This window comes from Bos grunniens, chromosome 13 (genome assembly GCF_055505025.1).
Source record: "Bos grunniens cultivar Pamir isolate PY7600 chromosome 13, Bosgru_T2T1.0, whole genome shotgun sequence".
Classification (NCBI taxonomy): domain Eukaryota; kingdom Metazoa; phylum Chordata; class Mammalia; order Artiodactyla; family Bovidae; genus Bos; species Bos grunniens.
The window spans coordinates 1,516,512-1,528,837 of record NC_141177.1 but is presented as its reverse complement, the minus strand read 5'-3'; the positions used below and the strand labels follow the sequence as shown (position 1 = coordinate 1,528,837).

General features: G+C 43.6%; 1 protein-coding gene across 4 annotated transcripts in view; it reads left to right on the top strand.

Moving 5' to 3' along the window:
• Positions 1 to 12,326, top strand: part of DOK5 (docking protein 5) — a 151,263-nt gene that overhangs the window by 29,241 nt on the left and 109,696 nt on the right. For 3 of the 4 annotated variants that reach the window (XR_015138567.1, XR_015138568.1, XM_086330796.1), the window contains exon 2: positions 10,640 to 10,927. The exons of the other annotated variant lie outside the window; for it this stretch is intronic. Coding sequence is in view for 1 of the 3 variants with exons in the window: in XM_086330796.1 (XP_086186922.1) it covers positions 10,640 to 10,927 (288 nt within the window). In the remaining 2 variants the exon portion in view is untranslated. The remainder of the gene's footprint in view (positions 1 to 10,639; positions 10,928 to 12,326) is intronic. 4 annotated transcript variants of the gene reach the window in all.

Here is a 12,326-nt window from a genome sequence, read left to right as displayed (position 1 = left end):
AAGGTTGCCTAGTAACTATAGCTTCACTAGCTGTGAAAGAGAGGTTTTTTTTTCCTCTCTTTCTCTCTCTCTCTTTTTGCTACAGAAGAGCTGTCAGGGAAGAGTCTTGGAAAATGAGGTTCATCGAGAAATGAATGAAAAATAAGACATCTTTTGGGAGTTTGGGCTCACATAAAACTGACATTAGCAGGAACATGAAAATTAAGTTTGTGTTTGAGGCAATAAATAAGTTCAAGAAAATCATCTCATTTATCTTTGCATATGCTGAATAATTTCAGTAACGTGTGTTATAGTTGAATTATGAAAATACTGTATTTCACCTTTCTCTCTGTCTCTCCCGTCTCTTCTCTCTCCTTCTCCTTCTCCTCTTAAATGAATTAGTCTGCTTAGGCTGCCGTGAAGAGTGCTGCAGACTGGGCTGCTTAAACCATGGAAATTAGTTTTCTCATGGTTTTGGAGGCTCAGTTCAAGGTGCCAGCAAGGTCCCTGTCTGGCATCGAGGACTTTCCTTCTTGCTGGTAGATGGTTGCCTCCTGCTGTGTCCTGACATGGCCTTTCTTCTGTGTTGGTAGGGAGAGAGGGATCTTTGATGTTTCTTCCTCTTATAAAGACACCAATCCAGTTGGATCAGGGCCCCACCCATTTAACTGTAATCGCCTCCTTAAAGACTCAGTCTACAAATACAGTCACATTGAGGGTTGGGTCTTAAACATAGGAGTTTGGGGAAGACACAGTTCAGTCCATAGAAAGTAGTGTGGGTAATCTTAGTGTTCTGTGGACTCAACTTTAGGCTTTGAGATAGGAAGAGTTAATTATAATTGACCACCTGAAGTGAAGTAAAAGTTGCTCAGTCATGTCTGACTCTTTATGACCCCATGGACTGTAGCCCACCAGGCTCCTCTGTCCATGCAATTCTCCAGGCAAGAATACTGGAGTGGGTTGCCATTCCCTTCTCTAGGGGATCTTCCCAACCCAGGGATCGAACCCAGCTCTCCTGAATTGCAGGCAGATTCTTTAGCATCTGAGCCACCAGGTTTCAATTGACTTCATAACTGACTTTATTTCTCGTTTGAATTTTGCTTCTTTTAGCCTAGTGGGAAACAACCGCCAATCAAGATGATCAAGCTGTTTTTGCTGAGTCAGTCCAGGCTTGGAACTGACTTACTGAAGAGCTCAGTGTTGGACTTCGCAGAGTTCTGTGGGGGTACTGGGAACTCTGTGAACTTACAGTAGTACTTGGTGCATAGTTTGAGACCCAAAGATTGTTTGTCTTTTTCTTTCTTTCCTTCTTCTTCTTCTTCTTTTTTTTTTTAACAGCTGTTTGACAAGGAAAGAAGAAAACGGAGGGAAAATGCAGTTTAAGTTAATAGAACCGTAAGTGCTGCTTGGATTAGTACGACGATACGGGAAATAGATTAGTACTGTGATACATGAAACCTAGAGTCAATTCATTTAACAAGGATTTATTAGTTACCACCTCAGAGCAAGGCACGTGTGCTCAGTATGTTAGGATGAACGAGACAGCAAGGTCCCTGCCCGGAGAACGTTCCTCCGCAGTGTATTAAGCTTCAGTCTTCTAAAAGCATAAGGGTGTTAGACTTTGAAACAAATGTTTTTCAGGGAAGGTAAAATGCGTTCATAGTTTAACAGAGGGCCAGTCTGGTTCACGATGGTTTTAGGTATGCGGTAGGTGCAGGATGGGTTAGGGACAGCCAGTTGCCGTCTAACCTTGCAGAGGGACCATGATGACCTTCTTTCTGTTCCTTTCTGTTAAACATTCTTCTGCGTTCTTACTAGGAACCCAGCCTTGGAAGGGATGCGCAGGTTTTCTGTGTTCCTTTGAAGCCCTGTCCTGGGATCACCCTTCCTTCTCGTTTCTGTGTCTGACTCAGTTCCTCGTTTTCTGTCCACCTGTTGGCTCCTCATTCTGATTTGGGGACATACACTACTGTCCTGTTTTATTATTAACTTTAATTATGTGAATAACACGTAGGACATTCTCATTGTAGGAAGTGAAAGTGTTATAAACAAGTGTCCCTTGGCAATGTCATCCTGCCTTTAACTCTTTAGCATGGGCAACTGTTGTTATCAATTACCACATATGGTTTCTAGGCATTTGCATAAATATGTACATCCATAGAAATATTAGTTCTTTGGCATGTGAGTTCTTTTATTTAAATGATATCCTGTATGGACTGCACCAGTCCCAAAGAAAGGCAGTGCCAAAGAATGCTCAAACTACCGCACAACTGCACTCATCTCACATGCTAGTAAAGTAATGCTCAAAATTCTCCAAGCCAGGCTTCAGCAGTATGTCAACCGTCAACTTTGAGATGTTCAAGCTGGTTTTAGAAAAGCCAGAGGAACCAGAGATCAAATTGCCAACATCCACTGGATCATCGAGAAAGCAAGAGAGTTCCAGAAAAACATCTATTTGTGCTTTATTGACTATGCCAAAGCCTTTGACTGTGTGGATCACAACAAACTGTGGAAAATTCTGAAAGAGATGGGAATACCAGACCACCTGACCTGCCTCTTGAGAAACCTATATGCAGGTCAGGACGCAACAGTTAGAACTGGACATGGAACAACAGACTGATTCCAAACTGGAAAAGAAGTACATCAAGGCTGTATATTGTCACTCTGCTTATTTAACTTATATGCAGACTATATCATGAGAAGCACTGGGCTGGAAGAAGCACAAGCTGGAATCAAGATTGCTGGGAGAAATATCACTAACCTCAGATATGCAGATGACACCACCCTTATGGCAGAAAGTGAAGAGGAACTCAAAAGCCTCTTGATGAAAGTGAAAGTGGAGAGTAAAAAAGTTGGCTTAAAGCTCAACATTCAGAAAACCAAGATCATGGCATCTGGTCCCATCACTTCATGGGAAATAGATGGGGAAACAGTGTCAGACTTTATTCTTTTGGGCTCCAAAATCACTACAGATGGTGATTGCAGCCATGAAATTAAGACGCTTACTCCTTGGAAGAAAAGTTATGACCAACCAAGATAGCATATTGAAAAGCAGAGACATTACTTTGCCAACAAAGATCTGTCTAGTGAAGGCTATGGTTTTTCCAGTGATCATGTATGGATGTGAGAGTTGGACTGTGAAGAAAGCTGAGGGCCGAAGAATTGAAGCTTTTGAACTGTGGTGGTGGAGAAGACTCTTGAGAGTCCCTTGGACTGCAAGGAGATCCAACCAGTCCATTCTAAAGGAGATCAGCCCTGGGTGTTCTTTGGAAGGAATGATGCTAAAGCTGAAACTCCAGTACTTTGGCCACCTCATGCGAAGAGTTGACTCATTGGAAAAGACTCTGATGCTGGGAGGGATTGGGGGCAGGAGGAGAAGGGGATGACAGAGGATGAGATGGCTGGATGGCATCACCAACTCAGTGGACGTGAGTTTGAGTGAACTCCGGGAGTTGGTGATGGACAGGGAGGCCTGGCGTGCTGCAATTCATGGGGTCACAGAGAGTCGGACACGACTGAGCGGCTGAACTGAACTGAACTGATGGACTGCACTGCAAGATATTTTACTTACGTACCCATAGAAACACATGTGCATAAGCAGAGGTGTAGAGCGACGATCATTGCATTACAGCTTATATTGGTGTAAATTAAAAGCAGCATGTAAGTTGGGACTTTCCTCGTGGTCCTGTGGTTGAGACTTCGAGAAGCTGATATAGGGGATGTAGGTTCGATCCCTGCTTGGGGAATTAAGATCCTGCAAGCTGTGCAGTGCGGCCAGAAGATTTAAACAAGAAATAGCGGAGAAGCCCATTAATAGAGGCCAAAGAGCTATGAATTATGCTCACTGTGGGATTCTGTGCAGCTGCTGAAGGAGTGGAGGACACGCGGCATGAAACACACACACACTGACCTGGGAAGGGCTTCTCGCACTCTCTGCCTCATGTCCACATTTCCATCTGTTTAGGACACAAGACTGGGAGCTGACTGTGGCTCAGATCATGGACTCCTTATTGCCAAATTCAAACTTAAATTGAAGAAAGTGGGGAAAACCACTAGACCATTCAGGTATGACCTAAATCAAATCCCTTACGATTATACAGTGAAAGTGACAAGAGACTTAAGGGACTAGATCTGATAGAGTGGCTGAAGAACTGTGGACAGCGGTTTGTGACATTGTACAGAGGCAGGGATAAGACCATCCCCAAGAAAAAGAAATGCAAAAAGGAAAATTGGTTGTCTGAGGAGGCCTGACAAATAACTGAGAAAAGAAGAGAAGCAAAAAGGCAAAGGAGAAAAGGAAAGACATAAGCATCTGAATGCAGAGTTCCAAAGAATAGTCAGGAGAGATAAGAAAGCCTTCTTCAGTGGTCAGTGCAAAGAAATAGAGGAAAACAATAGAATGGGAAAGACTAGAGATCTCTTAAAGAAAATTAGAGATACCAAGGGAACATTTCATGCAAAGATGGGCTCAATAAAGGACAGAAATGGTATGGACCTAATAGAAGCAGATGATATTAAGAAGAGGTGGCAAGAATATACAGAGGAACTGTACAAAAAAGATCTTCACGACCCAGATAATCATGATGGTGTGATCACTCACCTGGAACCAGACATCCTGGAATGTGAAGTCAGGTGGGTCTTAGGAAGCATCGCTGTGAACAAAGCTGGTGGAGTTGATGGAATTCCAGTTGAGCTATTTCAAATCCTGAAAGATGATGCTGTGAACGTGCTGCACTCAGTATGTCAGCAAATTTGGAAAACTCAGCAGTGGCCACAGGACTGGAAAGGGTCAGTTTTCATTCCAGTCCCAAAGAAAGGCAATGCCAAAAAATGGTCAAACTAATGCACAATTGCACTCATCTCACATGCTAGTAAAGTAATGCTCAAAATTCTCCAAGCCAGGCTTCAGCAATACGTGAACCGTGAACTTCCAGATGTTCAAGCTGGTTTTAGTAAAGGCAGAGGAGCCAGAGATCAAATTGCCAACATCTGCTGGATCATCGAGAAAGCAAGAGAGTTCCAGAAAAACATCTATTTGTGCTTTCTTGACTATGCCAAAGCCTTTGACTGTGTGGATCACAAGAAACTCTGGAAAATTCTGAAAGAGATGGGAATACCAGACCACCTGACCTGCCTCTTGAGAAACCTATATGCAGGTCAGGACGCAACAGTTAGAACTGGACATGGAACAACAGACTGGTTCCAAACTGGAAAAGGAGTATGTCAAGGCTGTATATTGTCACCCTCTGTATTTAACTTCTATGCAGCGTACATCATGAGAAATGCTGGACTGGATGAAGCACAAGCTGGAATCAAGATTACCAGCACAAATACCAATAACCTCAGATTATGCAGATGACACCATCCTTATGGCAGCAAGTGAAGAGGAACTAAAAAGCCTCTTGATGAAAGTGAAAGAAGAGAATGAAAAATTTGGCTTAAAGCTCAACATTCAGAAAACCAAGATCATGGCATCTGGTCCCATCACTTCGTGGAAAGTAGACAGAGAAACAGTGGAAACAGTGGCTGACTTTATTTTTGTGGGCTCCAAAATCACTTCAGCTGGTGATTGCAGCCATGAAATTGAAAGATGCTTACCCCTTGGAAGAAAAGCTATGACCAACCTAGACAGCATATTAAAAAGCAGAGACATTACTTTGCCAACAAAGGTCCATCTAGTCAAGGCTATGGTTTTTCCTGTGGTCATGTATGGGAGTGAGAGTTGGACTATAAAGAAGGCTCAGCACTGAAGATTTGATGGTTTTGAACTGTGGTGTTGGAGAAGACTCTTGAGGGTCCCTTTGACTGCAAGGAGATCCAACCAGTCCATCCTAAAGGAGGTCAGTCCTGGGTGTTCATTGGAAGGACTGATGTTGAAGCTGAAACTCCAGTACTTTGGCCATCTGTTGTGAAGAACTGACTCATTTGAAAAGACCCTGATGCTGAGAAAGATTTAAGGTGGGAGAAGAAGGGGACGATGGAGGATGAGATTGTTGGATGGCATCACTGCCTCAGTGGACATGAGTTTGAGTAAACTTCGGGAGCTGGTCTTGGATCCAGAAGCTCAGTGTGCTGCGGTTTATAGGGTTGCAAAGAGTTGACATGACTGAGCCACTGAATGGAACTGACTAAAATTGTTGAGTCCCTCCTGTCTTAGACTGGGAACATCTGGAGGATAGGACTTGAAATGTTCATTTTTGTCTTCCTAAGCTACCTTGCAGATGACACCACCCTTTTGGCAGAAAGTGAAGAGGAACTAAAAAGCCTATTGATGAAAGTGAAAAAGGAGAGTAAAAACGTTGGCTTAAAGCTCAACATTCAGAAAACGAAGATCATGGCATCTGGTCCCATCACTTCATGGGAAATAGATGGGGAAACAGTGGAAACAGTGTCAGACTTTATATTTGGGGGCTCCAAAATCACTGCAGATGATGACTGCAGCCATGAAATTAAAAGACGCTTACTCCTTGGAAGGAAACTTATGACCAACCTAGATAGCATATTGAAAAGCAGAGACATTACTTTGCCAACAAAGGTCTGTCTAGTGAAGGCTATGGTTTTTCCTGTGGTCATGTATGGATGTGAGAGTTGGACTGTGAAGAAAGCTGAGGGCCAAAGAATTGATGCTTTTGAACTGTGGTGTTGGAGAAGACTCTTGCGAGTCCCTTGGACTGCAAGGAGACCCAACCAGTCCATTCTAAAGGAGATCAGCCCTGGGATTTCTTCGGAAGGAATGATGCTAAAGCTGAAACTCCAATACTTTGGCCACCTCATGCGAAGAATTGACTCATTGGAAAAGACTCTGATGCTGCGAGGGATTGGGGGCAAGAGGAAAAGGGGACGACGGAGGATGAGATGGCTGGATGGCATCACCGACTCAGTGGACGTGAGTCTGAGTGAACTCTGGGAGTTGGTGATGGACAGGGAGGCCTGGCGTGCTGCGATTCATGGGGCTGCAAAGAGTCGGACATGACTGAGCGACTGAAGCTACCTTGGCTCCGAGTGGGCTTTCAACAAAGGGTTTTGAACAAGTGAAAAAGATAGTAAATGAATGACTGAGTGAAATGTGTGATTCTGAACAAATAAAAGGAACTAATGCATAAATACGTTTTGAAGATATGAAAAGAATTCAGTTCAGTTCCGTTCAGTCGCTCAGTCATGTCCCACTCTTTGCGACCGCATGAGTCCCAGCACGCCAGGCCTCCCTGTCCATCACCAACTCCCGGAGTTCACCCAGACTCAAGTCCATCGAGTCAGTGATGCCATCCAGCCATCTTGTCCTCTGTCGTCCCCTTCTCCTCCTGCCCCCAATGCCTCCCAGCATGAGTCTTATCCAATGAGTCAACTCTTCGCATGAGGTGGCCAAAGTACTGGAGTTTCAGCTTTAGCATCATTCCTTCCAAAGAGATCCCAGGGCTGATCTCCTTTAGAATGCACAGGTTGGATCTCCTTGCAGTCCAAGGGACTCGCAAGAGTCTTCTCCAACACCACAGTTCAAAAGCTTCAATTCTTCAGCCCTCAGCTTTCTTCACAGTCCAACTCTCACATCCATACATGACCACAGGAAAAACCATAGCCTTGACGAGATGAACCATTGTTGGCAAAGTAATGTCTCTGCTTTTCAATATGCTATCTAGGTTGGTCATAACTCTCCTTCCAAGGAGTAAGCGTCTTTTAATTTCATGGCTGCAGTCACCATCTGCAGTGATTTTGGAGCCCAGAAAAATAAAGTCTGACACTGTTTCCATTGTTTCCCCATCTATTTCCCATGAAGTGATGGGACCAGATGCCATGATCTTCGTTTTCTGAATGTTGAGCTTTAAGCCGACTTTTTCACTCTCCACTTTCACTTTCACCAAGAGGCTTTTTAGTTCCTCTTCACTTTCTGCCATAAGGGTGGTGTCATCTGCATAATCTGAGGTTATTGATATTTCTCCCGGCAATCTTGATTCCATCTTGTGCTTCTTCTAGTCCAGCATTTCTCATGATGTACTCTGCATAGAAGTTAAATACAGAGGGTGACAATATACAGCCTTGACGTACTCCTTTTCCTATTTGGAACCAGTCTGTTGTTCCATGTCCAGTTCTAACTGTTGCTTCCTGACCTGCATACAAATTTCTCAAGAGGCACATAAGGTGGTCTGGTATTCCCATCTCTTTCAGAATTCTCCACAGTTTGTTGTGATCCACACAGTCAAAGGCTTTGGCATAGTCAATAAAGCGGAAATGCATGTTTTTCTGGAACTCTCTTGCTTTCTCGATGATCCAGCAGATGTTGGCAATTTGATATCTGGTTCCTCTGCCTTTTCTAAAACCAGCTGCACATCTGGAAGTTCACGGTTCACGTATTGCTGAAGCCTGGCTTGGAGAATTTTGAGCATTACTTTACTAGCGTGTGAGATGAGTGCAATTGTGTGGTAGTTTGAGCATTCTTTGGTGTTGCCTTTCTTTGGGATTGGAATGAAAACTGACCTTTTCCAGTCCTGTGGCCACTGCTGAGTTTTCCAAATTTGTTGGCATATTGAGTGCAGCACTTTCACAGCATCATCTTTCAGGATTTGAAAGAACTCAACTGAAATTCCATCACCTCCACTAGCTTTGTTCGTAGTGATGCTTTCTAAGGCCCACTTGACTTCACATTCCAGGATGTCTGGCTCTAGGTCAATGATCACACCATCGTGATAATCTGGGTCTTGAAGATCTTTTTTGTACAGTTCTTCTGTGTATTCTTGCCATCTCTTCTTAATATCTCCTTCTGTTAGGTCCATACCATTTCTGTCCTTTATCAAGCCCATCTTTGCATGAAATGTTCCCTTGGTATCTCTAATTTTCTTGAAGAGATCTCTAGTCTTTCCCATTCTGTTGTTTTCCTCTATTTCTTTGCATTGATCGCTGAAGAAGGCTTTCTTATCCCTTCTTGCTATTCTTTGGAACTCTGCATTCAGGTGTTTATATCTTTCCTTTTCTCCTTTGCTTTTCGCTTCTCTTCTTTTCATAGCTATTTGTAAGGCCTCCCCAGACAGCCATTTTGCTTTTTTGCATTTCTTTTCCATGGGGATGGTCTTGATCCCTGTCTCCTGTACAATGTCATGAATGTCATTCCATAGTTCATCAGACACTCTGTCTATCAGATCTAGGCCCTTAAATCTATTTCTCACTTCCACTGTATAATCATAAGGGATTTGATTTAGGTCATACCTGAATGGTCTAGTGGTTTTCCCTCCTTTCTTCAATTTAAGTCTGAATTTGGCAATAAGGAGTTCATGATCTGAGCCACAGTCAGCTCCTGGTCTTGTTTTTGCTGACTATATAGAGCTTCTCCATCTTTGGCTGCACAGAATATAATCAATCTGATTTCGGTGTTGAACATCTGATGATGTCCATGTATAGAGTCTTCTCTTGTGTTGTTGAAAGGGGGTGTTTGTCATGACCAGTGCATTTTTTTGGCAAAACTTTGCCCTGCTTCATTCCGTATTCTAAGGCCAAATTTGCCTGTTACTCCAGGTGTTTCTTGACTTCCTATTTTTGCATTCCAGTCCCCTGTAATGAAAAGGACATCTTTTTTGGGTGTTAGTTCTAAAAGGTCTTGTAGGTCTTCATAGAACCGTTCAACTTCAACTTCTTCAGCGCTACTGGTTGGGGCATAGACTTGGATTACTGTGATATTGAATGGTTTGCCTTGGAAACGAACAGAGAACATTCTGTCGTTTTTGAGATTGCATCTAAGTACTGCATTTTGGACTCTTTTGTTGACCATGATGGCTACTCCCATTTCTTCTGAGGGATTTTTGCCCACAGTAGTAGATATAATGGTCATCTGAGTTAAATTCACCCATTCCAGTCCATTTCAGTTCACTGATTCCTAGAATGTTGACTCTTGCCATCTCTTGTTTGACCACTTCCAATTTGCCTTGATTCATGGACCTGACATTCCAGGTTCCTATGCTCTACTGCAACTCTTATATATAGTGAGTTATATATAGAGTCAACGTTCAGAAGCAGAAATTAATTCGAAAAACATTTGTCGAAAATCGTACATTTAAAATGCTTTAATGATATATAACATTACTTTCCTATTCCTATTGTAACAAATGATCACAACTTAGTGGTTTAAAAGAACGGAAATTTATTTTCTTACAATTCTGGAGGTCAGAAGTCTAAATTGAGCCTTAAGGGTCCAAAATCAAGGTGTCAGCCGAGTCTCCTCTGGAGGCCTTAGGAAAATGGTCTCCTTGCCTTTTCTAGCTTCGCTCATACTTCTTAACTCATGGCTCCTTCCTTCATCCTCAAAGCCCTTCAGTCCAGCCTGTTTCTGTTGTCACATCTGCTTTTTCTAACTTCGTCTCTTGCTTTTCTCTTATAAGGATGCACTTGATTACACTGTGCCCACCTGGATACTCCAGGGTGATTTTCAGATATCAAAATTCTTAGCGTAATCAATTCTGGAAAGTGTTAAGATAGTATCTGCGCAGGTCCTGGGCATTACGCAGTGCACATCTTTAGGGGGCCATTTTTTTGGTCTTTCGTAGTATATCCTGTTGCTATTGACTGTTCTCGTTTTGAGATTTTGTAATGGCAGGCATCCTACCACTGACTGTCACTTCAAATGCAGATTTAGGGAGTTTTGAGCTTGTGTTCTCTTTTGCTTGTTCCATTTCAGAAAGCAAATTCGTTTCCCAAGAAGACAAATCATTTCTTCATGTTGCCCATAAAAAGCGGCATGGCTCAACCAAGGAAAGCATGCCAAGATGGACTCAGTCCCTCCTGTGGAGACGCTGGTCCCAGAAACGTGTGCTGCTCATCCAGGACGGCAGAGCGCTGGCAGTCAGCCAGCTTTGTCGGGCGACGGCGCAAGTGTCTGAAGCGCGTCTATGCAGCCCTGTGGTGTTGCGGTGATCGGGTAATGCAGGGCATGCGTCTATGCGCTCTGTGGTGTTGCGGTGATCAGGTAATGCAGAGTACGCTTCTGTGCAGTCCAAGGTGGTGGTGGTGGTTTAGTCGCTAAGTCGTGTCCGACTCCTGCGATCCCGTGGACTGTGGCCCGCCAGGCTCCTCTGTCCATGGGATTCTCCAGGCAAGAATACTGGGGTGGGTTGCCATTTGTTTCTCCAGTGCAATCCATGGTGGTGTGTAATTGGGTAATGCAGAGCATGCTTCTGTGCACTCTGTGGTGTTGCGGTGATCGGGTAATGTGTTAGCTGACAGAGGATGATCCCTGACACAATCCACCTCTTTCTAGCTCGAGTTATTTCTGACTCTTAAAGTAGACAGTGGAAGCCAAAAGGAAAGGTGTGAATAATAGTAAAATGTTCACTTGCAGTGTGTCCTGCACCCTTAGGCTAAAAATAGCATCTCAGAGTCCAGCTCCCATATTCTCATTTCCCCTCTGTGATTCCTTAAGTGGGCAGAAGTGTGTCTCATTATATAACCCTGTTATAGTGGGAAGAGAAGGTATATTTAAATATGTGTGTGGAGAATCCATTGTCAGCTACAGATACATATTTAATTACTGTAAGGGAGAAAAAACCCAGAAATTCAAATATGATGTGGGGGTTGATTTTATTCAAATAATTCAGCCTAAAGAGAACTGAGCAGTGTTGTTTAAATGGTTGTCTCTTAGGAGACAGAATGTGTATATGCATCTATAGCCCTGCTTTGTTTAAATAAAGAGGCCTTTTTGCAGTAGATGGAAAGACAAATGAGAAGAGAAAATCATTTAAATTTCACCCTTTGGAAATACTCTAGCTTGGGAACCTTCTATTGTTTTCTTTGGGTGTGGTAGAGTATGCTTTTGTCTGAGCTGTGTCTCCCCCTTCTAACATCCTGGGCTAAAAGCTTTACTGTTGCAAAGGCTCAGATCCCTCCCAGTGACAGAGAAGGGCCTCCAGCTCAGATGGTTTGGCTCCACATGTGTGTTCTATACTCACCCAGGGTCTAGGTTCGCAATAAACAATGAAAAAATTAACACAGATATTCATTCATTCATTCAGTTCCTAATTAGGTCGTTGCTGTTGTTCAGTCGCTCAGTCGTGTCTGACTCTTTGCAACTGACCCCATGGACTGTAGCACACCAGGCTTCCCTATCCTTCACCTACTCCCAGAGCTTGCTCAAGCCCATGTCCATCGAGTTGGTGATGCCATCCAGCCATCTCGTCCTCTGTTGTCCCAACTCCCAGAGCTTGCTCAAGCCCATGTCCATCGAGTCGGTGATGCCATCTAGCCATCTCATCCTCTGTTGTCCCAACTCCCAGAGCTTGCTCAAGCCCATGTCCATCGAGTCAGTGATGCCATCTAGCCATCTCGTCCTCTGTTGTCCCCTTCTCCTCCTGCCCTCAGTCTTTCCCATC